The sequence below is a fragment of the Diabrotica undecimpunctata genome, chromosome 1, assembly GCF_040954645.1.
Source record: "Diabrotica undecimpunctata isolate CICGRU chromosome 1, icDiaUnde3, whole genome shotgun sequence".
Classification (NCBI taxonomy): domain Eukaryota; kingdom Metazoa; phylum Arthropoda; class Insecta; order Coleoptera; family Chrysomelidae; genus Diabrotica; species Diabrotica undecimpunctata.
Window position 1 is genome coordinate 20,194,701 of NC_092803.1, and position 14,876 is coordinate 20,209,576.

Genomic DNA, 14,876 nt, shown 5'->3' on the forward strand with positions numbered 1-14,876 from the left:
AAGAGATCTAATTAATTTTTTATTTACAGGAGAGGTTTGGTGCTCCAGGAAGCCCTGGATATGGTTTATAACGATGACAATGATCTAACCGGCATATATATATATATATATATATATATATATATATATATATATATATATATATATATATATATATATATATTGTTATGATATGTAAAATCGAGAAAAATATTGGTTTGTTTAAAAATATTTCAAAGTTCAAAAACATTAAAATAATTCAGATAAGTAGGATAATATCCAACAAACATTTCGGAGAAGGAAAGTTATTAAATCCTTGAATTACCTGTACCAAACAAAATGTAAGCTTTACATCAATCATTTCTTTGTTATACTTAAGTGACCCGCATAAGTTTAAGTGAAACAAAAGACAAATTGAAACGGGTTTTTACAAATACATTAGTGCAGGGTTTAAAGACAATAGAAGATATTTTAGAAAGAGGTTTTTGTTAGTTTTAAGAATTATAGAAAATAATATTTGTAAATAAGTTTTAGGAAATTTTATAATTATAGGTAAAAATTTGTTTGTTATCGAAATGAAAAAATGGGGAATTGTGACGAGTTTTGATTGGCGGAGATTGAAAAAGGTGGGATAAGGAAAGTTTAGCTAGATTGAGGAGAGAGAAAATATAGCTAGTTGGTTTCCAAGTCTTCAAGAAAGAACAGTGTTTGTTCTCTGTCGGTTCCCGAAATGTAGCAAGCAGTAGTGTTGAATGTTAGTGAGTTTTTGTGGAGTTAGTGTATCTGACAGAAGCTGAAACAACAAAATATTGTAAGTCATATTTCTCTACTTATATTCCAAGAGTCACTGTTCAGGCCAACGAGAGATTCAGTTTATCGTAAAGAGAAGATATTCCAAGAGTCAATTTTTCACTCGGGCCAACGAGAGATTCAGTTTATCGAGAGGAGAAAGGCTATCATAATTTGAATGATTTGTGCTTTTGAAGGAGATCATTAAGGACGATATACTTGCAACAATCTGTTGTACGATTGCTGATTACATAGGGAGCGGTTGAGAGGAGATAATATAGTCTACAAGGAACAAGGATTTGGACCACTCATCATCAGAGAGAGATATTTTGTTTCTGCAGTTTTTTTTTTATTGATAACACAATTTTTACACTTAATTTGGAAAGGATATAAATATTTGATTAGGAGAGTTAGAATAGTTTGGGATTTTGAGATTTCAATTAATATTGTTTGTACCATTAATTTTGATTGTTCACATACGGAGAACAAAATTTTGAGAATCCTTATATGAGATTTGTTTATTGAAAACTTTTGAGTGTGAATTATTTCATTATTTTTATTTCAATATATAGTGTTAGATCATATGTGTTTTTTATTATTCCGGTATTCTCTGGACCTTACCTTTCACATGTAATAGCATAGATATTGAAGCACGAATTTAACCCTGAGATAAAAGAATTAAAAATTGTGATAGAGTCATAATCATATCATTTAAATAATTTTAATTAATCAAAAAAATTAATTAGCTAATTATTGCTTGGCGCACCAAGACTTTAAATATCACAATAACTGGCTTCCAAAACGTGGGGCTTGAAAATATCGCAGCTTTACATTTGAAGGAAGGGAAAGAGATCTGGAATAAGTACAGGTAATCCAGAGATAAAAACATATAACATTGAGGGAATTTGAATTTGAAAGTATTTTGACAATTTTCCAGGGAATATAAATTTGATTTATTGATTGATCGTAGTTAGTGGATATTTACTGCTATTGAATTATTTGATTTTATTTTCTTTACCAATCATACATTTGATATTTATTTTGAATTATTTGAATTTTACTGATTGCATATTTGATATTTGTCGTGAAAATTTAATACATTTGGGGAGAAATATTGTCGTGTTCTGAAACATATAGAGTGTTGTAAAATTTCACATTTGGCGGGGACAAAAACAATAACAAAAAGTAACAACATGTCTGTCACAAGGAGACAAAGTAAAATGCAGGAAAGGAAGGAGGATAACAGAGAAGATGAAACAATTTTGGAAGAAGTATCGGATAATGAAGGAAATGTGACAATAGTTGAGGAGAGAAAAGAACTATCAGGAATAGATAAAATATTACAACTAATGCAACTCCAGTCACAAAAAATGGATGAAACATCAAAGAAAATGGATGAAACATCAAAGAAAATGGATAAAATGGATAGAAATCAACAAGAAACATCACTAACAATGGAAGAAAACCAACGGGAAACAAGACAAGCAATAGAACTAAATAACAGGAATATAGAGCAGCGTTTGGAAAACTATGAACAAGAAATTAAAGGATGTGTTAAGGGGATAAAGAAAGAACTGATACAACAGATAGAAGAAATAACCATAAAGAATGCAAAACAAGAGACAGAGATAAAAGATATCCAAAATACGATGAAGGAAATAAAGATTGTCCAGAAAAAGGAATTAGAACAGTTAGAAGAAAAATTTGAAATGGCGCTACAAGAAGACAGGAAGGACGTAGAAAGAAGATTAAAGCAAAATGAAAAACAAATGGCAGAAATTAAACTAAGAGGGGTAGAGAGAAAAGAAGTTATCATCCATGGAACAAGCGAGGCGAAAATACAATTTGGCGGGGATATTCGGAAAACACACCCAGTACCGTTTGTTAAAAATTTGAAAACCAAATTACAACATATTAGATATTTTGACGATTGCAAAGAAACAATTAGAAACCATTTGAAAGAAGGAGCAGCGTTATGGTATGAAAGCAAGGAAGATGAGTTTGAAAAGTGGACAGATTTTGAAAATAAATTTCTCAACTATTTCTGGGGGAAAAATAAACAGAGAGAAATCAACCAAGAGCTACAGAATGGAAAATATCACGAAAAAATGGGAATATCTGAAGAAAGATATGCTTTGCAGATATATAACAATTCAAAATATCTAGAATACAAATATTCTACCGAACAGCTGGTAGAAATGATCAGCAGACATTTTGAGGAAACGTTGGAAGATCACGTGATTTTGAGAAACTATCAAGATATTGATAGTTTGTGCCAATTCCTTCAATTAAAAGAAGCGAAAAGAAAAGAAATGAGAAATAGAAGACAACATGACCAATATAATGGAGCGGAAAGAAGGTATTCATCAAATTATGACCAGAGAAACCGACATCCCAGATCAACAAACGAATATAGGCCGAGAAATTACAATAATTACAATAGACAACAAAATTACGATAACAGGAATGACACACAACAGAGAACATATGAAAATCACAACAGGAATAGAGATGCACAAAATCCTCCGAATAGGAATACTAACGAACAAAGGGACGATAGAAATAACCAGAGCTTCCAACAACAAAATAGAAGGGAGATGAATCATGTAGCAATAGGAAACGACAGACAAATTTCTAATTCTAATCTAATATTTTTAGATGCATTTATAAAACATAAAGCGATTAAAATTGTGATTGATTCTGGATCGGAGATATCGCTAATCAATAAAAAACTAGTAAAAGAAATAAATTTGGACAGATTTGTGTATAAGATTCCTAGGGTTGATTTAGTGGGTGCAAACAATAAAAATTTGACGACAGTAAACGAAGGCTTGGGAGTACAGATAAGAGTGGGAAACAAATTCCATATTATGAAATGTGTGGTGATTGAAGATTTAAATCATGATATGATAGCGGGAATTGATGAATTGAGGAAAAAAGATATCACCATAAATTTTTCGGAAAATAAACTGGAAATCAGAGCAGAACCAGACAACACAGGAGAAGAAAAGCAAACAGATAGGAAAACAAATTCTGGAAGGATCAATGCACAGGAAAAACGCAAAGAAATCGCTATGACTGTAGAGGATAAACCGAAAGTACAAGAACAAGATCTAACAGAAAAGAAAAGGAGAAGGAAGAAAAAGAAGAAGAGTTCGAAAAGAAAGCAGGAAAATAAGATGGAGACCAGAGAAAAACAGGAAATAGAAGGTACAGAAGAATTGTTGGCAACCGACGATAACAGAATGGAAGCAGGAAGAAAAGGAAGGTATCATCAGAGAAATGAAAGGAATAGAAACATGGTGCTCGGAATACCAAAGGGAATTAGAGGATAAAAAGAAAACAGAAGAAAAAATGGCATTGATGGACGAGAATCCAGAATTTTGTGAAGAAGTATTATGGACAGTGAACACATGTGAACAAAAGGTGGATGAAAGAAAAATAAATTGTGGAAAAAACATGGAGAAGGAAATAGAGAAGATTTTAGGAAACCATGGAGATTTTGTTAATAAAGTAAATCAAGTGGTTAAAAATTATGAACTTTCTTTTAAGGGAAAATACTTGGAAAAATTTAAAACGAAAATATATCCAATCCCGTATAAAGACAGGCAATATACGGGGTATTTTAACATTCACGACATCTATCAATATCATGAATAGATTTTAATAACATAGTGAAATAATTTGATCCTAGAAAACTTTTGTCATTTTTAAAATTTAACAAAGAGTTTTCGGCAGATCAAATGGCGGGGATTTGTTATGATATGTAAAATCGAGAAAAATATTGGTTTGTTTAAAAATATTTCAAAGTTCAAAAACATTAAAATAATTCAGATAAGTAGGATAATATCCAACAAACATTTCGGAGAAGGAAAGTTATTAAATCCTTGAATTACCTGTACCAAACAAAATGTAAGCTTTACATCAATCATTTCTTTGTTATACTTAAGTGACCCGCATAAGTTTAAGTGAAACAAAAGACAAATTGAAACGGGTTTTTACAAATACATTAGTGCAGGGTTTAAAGACAATAGAAGATATTTTAGAAAGAGGTTTTTGTTAGTTTTAAGAATTATAGAAAATAATATTTGTAAATAAGTTTTAGGAAATTTTATAATTATAGGTAAAAATTTGTTTGTTATCGAAATGAAAAAATGGGGAATTGTGACGAGTTTTGATTGGCGGAGATTGAAAAAGGTGGGATAAGGAAAGTTTAGCTAGATTGAGGAGAGAGAAAATATAGCTAGTTGGTTTCCAAGTCTTCAAGAAAGAACAGTGTTTGTTCTCTGTCGGTTCCCGAAATGTAGCAAGCAGTAGTGTTGAATGTTAGTGAGTTTTTGTGGAGTTAGTGTATCTGACAGAAGCTGAAACAACAAAATATTGTAAGTCATATTTCTCTACTTATATTCCAAGAGTCACTGTTCAGGCCAACGAGAGATTCAGTTTATCGTAAAGAGAAGATATTCCAAGAGTCAATTTTTCACTCGGGCCAACGAGAGATTCAGTTTATCGAGAGGAGAAAGGCTATCATAATTTGAATGATTTGTGCTTTTGAAGGAGATCATTAAGGACGATATACTTGCAACAATCTGTTGTACGATTGCTGATTACATAGGGAGCGGTTGAGAGGAGATAATATAGTCTACAAGGAACAAGGATTTGGACCACTCATCATCAGAGAGAGATATTTTGTTTCTGCAGTTTTTTTTTTATTGATAACACAATTTTTACACTTAATTTGGAAAGGATATAAATATTTGATTAGGAGAGTTAGAATAGTTTGGGATTTTGAGATTTCAATTAATATTGTTTGTACCATTAATTTTGATTGTTCACATACGGAGAACAAAATTTTGAGAATCCTTATATGAGATTTGTTTATTGAAAACTTTTGAGTGTGAATTATTTCATTATTTTTATTTCAATATATAGTGTTAGATCATATGTGTTTTTTATTATTCCGGTATTCTCTGGACCTTACCTTTCACATGTAATAGCATAGATATTGAAGCACGAATTTAACCCTGAGATAAAAGAATTAAAAATTGTGATAGAGTCATAATCATATCATTTAAATAATTTTAATTAATCAAAAAAATTAATTAGCTAATTATTGCTTGGCGCACCAAGACTTTAAATATCACAATAATATATATATATATATATATATATATATATATATATATATATATATATATATATATATATATATATATATTATTATGATTGTTTCTTTTGACTTTAATCTTAGTTTATTGAGCCAATAAAAAAAAATATAACTTATTTGTTATCAAAAGTAAAATAATCCTTATATTACCTGTGTTCGATGGATTCAAAAGATTTTCTAGTTGTCTTTTATCGGGTGGGAGAAGAAAGGATAAGAATACAAATATATTATATTACAAAGATTTACGTTTCTTTATTTTATATGAACGAATAAAACAATTATTAAATTCTGTCGTTATCTTATCAATCAGCATACAAGAAAATAAATCAAATTTTTATAATAATAAGATTATAAAGCTACATACATTTATATTACGTGAAAACCAATTTTACTTAAAATTTTCTTTACTTGAAACAAGAAACAACAAAACTTTAAACTTTTGATTAGCCTAACAAAACCTCAGTTCTTAAATTTGAATGCTAATGATTATGATGTCAAAACGATCCTTCACAGATATAAAATTCAATTGTACAAACACTTACAGCTTGTTTTCTTCTTGAGTTGTATGTTGGAAAATACCCAGAAAAGTCCAGTCTCCTCAACGATGTGATCTCTCCTTTTTGGCACCTCGGCTCTTTCTTAACGTCTCTGCAAACCTCCTGCAGACTACACAAAAAACACCTGATTCACTTCTACAAACTCAGCTACTTATTTATGACACCAGGACCTCCTTTTGTCCTTTTGTCAACTTGATGCCGTAAGAATACTTTCACATATACTTCATAAAATGCCCACGGTAGATACAAGGACCTCTTTTAATCTACTTGTTATCTCCTTCTTCAAACTATTCACTTCTTTTCATTACGCCGGTATCCAAACTCACGAACCACACCCTATCTTGAGACAAACGACTGTTTCCTTTCGATGACCAAAATATAACTAACTTCTCCTGTCTCATGATCGACTCCCAAATTCCCATTTAAAAACGACCGTCCAATCAAAAGCTCAAATTGTGTTTACCATGATTTTGGAAAAGCCTAATTTCGGTTTCAGAGAAAACTAAATAGCTTACTTTAAAATTGGTTTTTTCAATACATCATTTATACATATTTCAAAAGATTAGAATATGGTCATTTAATACTCGACTATACAAACAATGAAAAGATTAACTTACAGGTAAAATGTCTTCTAATTCTAAACAAAGGTTTTTTGATAATTTTGTTTGAAACGGAAAAAGGTCGTTTGCCAAACAAATTTCTATTCTTATCTACACTAAATCTTATCTTAAATTACTATATACATTTTGTTTATAATGATATCTTAAAATTTTATTCCGATGGATCTTTTTATTTATTTTTTTTTGGTTGGGAAAGAAGAAACATAACAATATATATATATATATATATATATATATATATATATATATATATATATATATATATATATATATATATATATATATATATATATATATATATATATATATATATATATATATATATATATATATATATATGTACATATCCAACTGTCAAAGTCCAACTGATCCAAATGTTATATACATCCAAATGACGTATAAACATAGATGGACACAGCAATAAGATACCTTAAACACACACTGTTTTGAAGCTTCGATATTCCTGGACAAGAGGGAAAAGGGGAGTAAAACGGGTATCGATAGACTGTGATACTTCCTCAATGAGCATAAGCGTGCTTGAATTTTTACTCGCGGGGATAATTATTCAGACGTTAATAATTGGAAGTAGTAATAATGTATAAAAACACGTTTTTATAGAAAAAATAAAATATAATTTTATTTGCTTTAAAATTATTACAATAAAATATAGTTGAGCTCAAGTTAATTTTTTAATAGGTATCAAATAATCCTACGATAAAAAAAACAATTAAAAAATATACATTTGTCAAATTTAAGTACATACTTATATTTATTGATAATGTATTAAAACATATTTTTTCAAATTGTGACAAATTTGTTTTAATACAATGTGAATAGATTCCTCGTAATACCGGTTTCTGTTACAAAAATATTTATTGATCATTCCAAAGCTCTTGCTGGCATTTGACATAAAATTGATAAAATAAAAAAAAAATGATTTTGGGACATTTTGTATGGTTTTATTAATCAAAATATTCATAAGGTTTTTAACTCGTCTGTTGTAGATATTTATAGTTTTATTAAAAAATCTGAAATATTTTTCAGCTTCCTTACAAGTTTTAATAACCAAAAATAATGCTTTTGAAAGGTTTTTATACTGTTTTTTCTGTTGAAGTTTAGAGTAAGTTTCATCATTAATCAATATTATTTGGAAACCTACATAGAAAAAGAAATGAGTTTTATTCATTTCACTAATTTATTTGAATTCATGAGAAATATTAAATTAAAAAGCTACTAAACAGATCTTTTTAATTAGATGATGTCTACTTACAATTGAAAAATGTCTATACTAATTTCATGAACTAATATCTTGTTCAATACATTAATGAATATGAATAACCCAATGGTACGCCTATGAAAGACATATTTTAAAATGTAAACAAACAGGCTTCCTCAGTTCCTCATCTTAAATAATGTAAACAAACAGTACTTACAAATTAAATGAGACATTGGGATGTAAATATTTCGTTTTTTTGCAAATGCAATACTGTAGGACCATTATTATAATATGTTTATTTCACTATTTACAAATATCGCTTAAAATACAGCCAAAATATCGAAAAACAACTTTTCCTCATCTTGGGTAAAAAGTAAACAAACATGGACATGACATGGAACAGCATTTGAAGTTTGACGTAGAGCCATAAGAGAGAGAAATGTAAACACCGTTGCCATTAATAAATAGTTTTCAGTGCTTCTACATATAAAATAATTGGTTGATATCTGTTATACGCTATTATTAAATGATGTGCACAGTTGATGTTTTAATTACAATTAAATATATTAATATAAGTAATAAATTATTATTTTGGTTTGATAGCACCTGTAGAGTATAAAATAAATATAGTAATATTTTCAGCGATACGTGAATAAGATATTTTAATAAAAAAACGTGACAACATTTGAAGGTGCTGAGAATGTGACCTAGTCAAATAATTTTGGATTCACATTTTTATGTAAATAACTGAGTCCATCTGTGTTTTACGTCCATGGTTAGCTGTCTTTCAGTTTCGACTTTTATACTATTCGAGACGGAACAAAAACATGTTTTGTTTAACACATAGGCGTACTCTAGACGATAAAATATATTATCGTCACAACACAAATGGATTTAAATGATAAAATGTGGAAATTGAGACCAGTAATCAAAAAATTACAGTTCTTTATCAACTAACTGAAAATATGAATTATGATGAGTCGATGGTGAAATATTATGGTCGCCATAATTGTAAACAATTCATTAGGGAAAAACCGATAAGATTCGGTTATAAAATATGGTGCCTTAACTCCGAAACTAGTTACCTTGTAAATTTTGAGACCTATCAAGGGAAAATTACAAGGCAGCCGGTCCCCTTATCTCGATGTTGGACACTTTGCCACAACAAAAGCTGCCTTACCAAATCTATGTAGACAACCGTTTACTGGATTCAATTTAATGTTGTATTTAAAAGAAAAATGATATGGTGTCACAGGAACAATAAGAGAGAACAGAATACCACAAGATATGTATTTTACTTGATAAAAAAACTATGGTATCAACTTCATATTGTGTGTATCCTATTCAACAAGGAAAACGTTATTCACATTCTGAGAAAAAAGTTGTTCAAGTTCCTCGCCCACATGTTGTTGTTGGAACAAGTTTATGGGAGGCACTGATAGAATGGATGAGGATTTAACAAGATACCGTATTATTCGTAGTAAGAAATGGTATTAGTCTATACTTACTTAGTTAATTGATGCTGCAGAGCAAAATTCGTGGATACTTTATAAGTGTTATAAAGACTTATAAAGACCGACAACTAATTTGAATTTTCAACGTTAAATCGCGACTACTTACCTTACCAAATTCAGAAACCTTCTCATTAGACCTGGTAGACCAACAACAAGTAGAAATAGTCTATCTTTTAATAGAATCTTTGAAAACATTAGGTACGATGGTATTAACCATCTCATTATTCCTGTTTCTAACAAAAAACGAAGGCGGTGCAGGTCGGCGAAGACGTTGAGTTAAACACTCACTGTTGCATACAATAAAAAATAAAAATTTACTGATATCTTTTTGTTAATAAAAGAAGCTAGTTTGTTTTACTAGAGGAGACAATAAAACACTGAGGGTCTTTCATAACTTATTATGTATTTGTTTTAGAAATCACTAACCATGATATAATAAAATAAAAAAGTCCTATTGGGTATACTGCTAATAGCTTCCTATTTGGCTTTTGGCTGTCTCCTAAGAAAATCATTGAAGCTAAAACAAGAAAAATGTTATTTTGTTAAAACATGACAATTTGACAACAAATTTTAAAATGCAACTTACCGTAAGTTGCCCAAATGAATCCTACCATAGACACAACAAATCTTATGAAAAAGACGAGAGGAATTTGGTGAAGTAATAAAAGAATTCTACATACAATAAGGGCAATTGACGTGGGGAGCAAACAGTATCCTAGAACACATACACTTTGGAAGAAAGATCTGAAACAGAAGACAAAAATTAAGTATCTACAAAATCTTTTGTATCTTTGTTACTTTTATTACATCTTTTGTTCAAATTCTTCTTTAAAACTCCCCAACAACAAAAGAAATGTAAGAATGTAAAAGAAATGAAATTAAAATTAGATCTGAAAATAAATTCCTCAAACCTCAATATGATTTAAACCTTCAATATAACCTTACTTAACTTCATTTTACTTTCTATATCATTTTACTTATAGTCATATCTCATACAAATACTTCATATATTATAAAAGTGAATTGGGAATTCATAAGGAATATAGATCAAATGGAAGTAAACATGCAGTGGGATACATTTATGTCTACTTTTCTACATATTTTTAATACAAGCTTTCCAATAAAAAAAATTAAGAGCTACATAACAATATCAGAAACTGGCAACATAACCAAGTGGTAGTGGAATGGAAACATTGATTAAACATTCTCTTTACAATAAGTCAGGTTAACAGTAGATTTTTGGGTATCTAGATACCAAGAAGTGAAGAAAGAATATAAACTAAAAGTCACAAATGGTAAAAAATATTTGTGGAGAAAGAATCACTCATCTGATAATTAAAATAAATTTACATGGCAAATTGTAAGCAGTATAAATGGTACGTGTAATCAGCAAGTACATCTATTAAGGGATGCTGTGACTATTGCAAACTCTTACCTAAACCACATTAAGCCGTGTTGACATGGGCAGTGAATCACGAGTAAGAGCCACACTAGTGGTATATGAATCTTAATAACTGCATGCCTGTGGTCATGCCTTGTTCGTGAAGAGTTTGCACGGCAAATATTTGCTTCAGTGGCGAATATGCAGACCTTGTTAGCAGAAGCATGTCAACTTATGTGTGTAGTGATAGCAGAGAGAATTTCAAAAAAATTTGGCAAGAAAAAGGAAAAAAGACAATGGTTTACAAGTGAGTGAATTCAACAAAGAAGAGACATCTCCAAGTACTGAAGATTTTAAAAATTTACTTAGAATGTCGGAACACTATTTTCAATATTTATTGGAACTTGTTAGCCCTAAAATAAAAAAATCTACTAATATGAGAGAAGCTCTACCGGCCAAACTAAGACTGGAGACTCTTAAAAGTTTAGAATATTTATTTAGAGTCCCCAAATCATCCATAAGTAAATTTATAGAAGTTTTGGATGCAGTTTGTGATGGTCTAAAAGAATTTATTCACATAAGTTAAAACATTATTTACTCAAATGTGGTATTAAATACATCTACATTCTCAGTTTTATCTTTATCGGCCACTGCATTGCTTTTTGATGCATGGTCTTCACTCTTGACAGTATTCTTGCTGCCTTTCCTAGTGGGCATACAAATTGGAGGTATTTCCTGATGATTTTTTATATTTTAGACCAATGGATACAAATTTTGGAGTTTGTATTTATAGGTCATTGTTGTAGTCATGATCATCATCGCTTTTAGACAATTCTGTTTCAGACTCATCTTTTAAATTTATGATAAAAAATGTGCTTCATCCATAATGAATTCTCAGCTGAAATAACCTTATACAATTTTTCAAGATGCCTGCAAATATTTGCCCACATCTCTGGCATGCTTCAACATCTGCTAATTTAAAAGTGATATTTCTTTCTGCCACTTCATTTTTTAAAATGGCCTGTATCTTTTCAATTGGGTTAAGTTTCAGAGGATAATGTGTTAAATGTAAAACCGAATAGCAGTACTGGGTTTTCAAGGCTGGTGTAGGACATTTTTTAACAGTTATGCACTAAAATGATTAGATGTTTTCAGCAATGTCAGATTTCATGGTTTTGTTAGTAGACTGATGTCACCAAATGAGAGAGTCAGGTTCATGAAATTTTGTAAGATGAATAGCTATATGTCATACATACACTCAAGTATAATAAATTGTTTTTTTAACAACAAAATAAATTTGTAAGTATATAAAAAATTGTGCTTACATGTTTCCTCCCAACAACTTAGAATTTAATGTTACAATCATGGATCCAATCCATACAATCACAAATACTTGTGCAAATTCAGGACCACCATCATTTTTGCTTGTGTCATCACTTGAGCCTTGGAGGAACCTACAACAATTACATAAGATTCATCAAACTCAACAGCATAAAATATACTGGGGAAGACAAATATTGACATTCAAAAGCTCTTGAATGACAGCACATATATTTATAGCAGTTACAATTTACAACTGGTTAGAAATACATAACTAGTTAGACATATATAGCTGAAAATGATATAATATTGTTTAAAAATAGCATCCTATTGCAGTCGAATTCGAAACTACTTATGTATTCCTTATATATTGCATAATACAACATGTTCATTAAATTTATTCCTAATATTTATTTGCTACGGCTTATACTACTCATACTTACATAGCCATGAGGGTGCACAACAGCAAAGGTCCCCATAAGTCCCCTAAAAATTAAGGTATATAGTACATTTGAAAAAAATGTTGATTTCGATTAATACATACATTCCTTCAACAAAGTCTTCTTCTCCTTTGGGAACAATACATAAGCAAATTTTATTCCGACAGCTTTTAAGTCCCTTAACTGAAACATAAATAAAATTATTCTGATCAGTAGTGTTGCAAGACACAAGCTCAGATAAATGATTGTATGGTCAAGTAACAGATAACTAAACTCTAACTATTAAAGAAGAACAAAAGTATCTGGAAAAATAAAGAAAATTCTGGCTATGTATATAAATAGTACCACTATCCAACGTGGACAATTTTTATATGACATGAATAAAAATGATCTGCACATCAGGATATTTTATTTTTCAAATATGCTTATTGATCATACTTACTATTGTATCGCGAATAGGCTCATTTAAAGTATTAAAATCCGGCTCTCCTATCTGAGAGGTGTTTTTTGGTTTTGGAATATTCATTTCTCCATCCACATATTCTTCCCCCTCATCAAACATCTAAAACAAACCCCTAGATATAAAAATACTAACGTCATATCTTGATAGATACCTCTAATTTTGCTGTATCCATTTTTGTGCTGGTTATTCTAGTGTAATCATTAATAATTTCTAAATTGATGAAGATTGAAGATTTGCCATTTCAGTTTGTTTATCTATAATCTATGTATGATGTATGTGTCATTCATTCATTGTCATATTGTCAACCAATGCACCAATGGAAGAAAAAACGTCAATGTTATGTGGCTTCTAATTTCTTGGTCCTGTAACTACTTATTAGGTGACCAGCCTTACAGCCGAAATGCATTATTTTTTTTCATATTTTTTTATTTCAGCTGTGCTTGTAGTCGATGTACATGATGTACATTATTCTTGTCTAGATTTATTTTTATACTAATATTTCACGTTTCCTTTTGCTACCTCTTCTTCTAGACAAGGCGAAATGCTCGGGTTCGTTCGGAAAAATATTCCCATGAGATTGTTTTGCATATTATTCACTTTCATGAGATACCCCAAAATAAAGTTCAAGAGGTCGCCCAAGCGAAAAGTTTTTAAACAATTTTTTTAAACAAATTGTAACAATAAATTTTTTGGATCATTCTAAACAAAATAGATCTATTGTATTTTTTTTTGTAAACTTCATCGTTTCCTAGGTATAAACAATTTAAAATTAAAAAAACGTGAAAATGGCGATTTTCAAAGTTCAAAAACACAAGTAAAAAATATTATTTTTGAATTCACCAAGGACATAAATTGAAGTTCAAACCTTGTTCTACCATTTCCCGATAAGTATTTTGGGCTTATTGATTTATTGTTACAATTTGTTTAAACAAAAATTTGAACAACTTTTCGTCTGGGCGACTTGAAATCTCATGAAAGTGATTATGCAAAAAAATCTCATGGGAATATTTTTCTAAACGCACCCGAGCTTTTCGTCTTATTTATCCTTTTGTGATTAGAAATTATACAGGAAAAAATCCTCGATTTAATTGATAGAGGATTACAGGAGGAGATTTATAGGCGAGCGGTTTACCCCTATAAGCAGAGCATCAACCGACTAAAATTCTTTTTGCATTTCTAATGCACCAAACCTTTTTTATTCGATTCTATATATTTTTCCAAGATGAAATGTATTTTTTTTTAATTTTTACAAGTGGGCCGACAATTGTTATTAACAAATAACTTATACAAAAAAGCGATTTCACCGAATTGCTTCGGAATCAATTTTTTTAGGTGTATCTCATCAAAATAAACACCTTTTTTCTCTTGATAATTTTTCGAAAAATGCTTCCTTTTCGAGTTATTTGCATTTTTTTGTTGAAAAATGCCTT

General features: G+C 30.0%; 1 protein-coding gene across 1 annotated transcript; it reads right to left on the reverse strand.

The window, feature by feature from the left end:
• Nucleotides 1-10,226: 10,226 nt before the first annotated feature.
• Nucleotides 10,227-13,751, reverse strand: LOC140438016 (protein YIPF6). The gene is made up of 7 exons (XM_072527736.1): nucleotides 13,598-13,751; nucleotides 13,426-13,545; nucleotides 13,088-13,166; nucleotides 12,987-13,029; nucleotides 12,549-12,677; nucleotides 10,429-10,586; nucleotides 10,227-10,359 (listed from the first exon to the last, which is right to left on the reverse strand). Exons 1-7 carry the CDS (start codon nucleotides 13,616-13,618, stop codon nucleotides 10,241-10,243), a joined length of 669 nt encoding a protein of 222 aa, XP_072383837.1. The 5' UTR covers nucleotides 13,619-13,751; the 3' UTR covers nucleotides 10,227-10,240.
• Nucleotides 13,752-14,876: the final 1,125 nt, after the last annotated feature.

What these genes read in the sequence shown, in the direction of transcription:
- LOC140438016 (XM_072527736.1), bottom strand. Translation starts at nt 13,618, where the DNA reads ATGGATACAGCAAAATTAGAG. An exon ending in GAAGACTTTGTTGAAGGAAT is followed by an intron (nt 13,030 to 13,087) that starts GTATGTATTAAT and finishes CTTAATTTTTAG; the next exon opens with GGGACTTATGGGGACCTTTG. An exon ending in ATTCATTTGGGCAACTTACG is followed by an intron (nt 10,360 to 10,428) that starts GTAAGTTGCATT and finishes TTCTTGTTTTAG; the next exon opens with CTTCAATGATTTTCTTAGGA.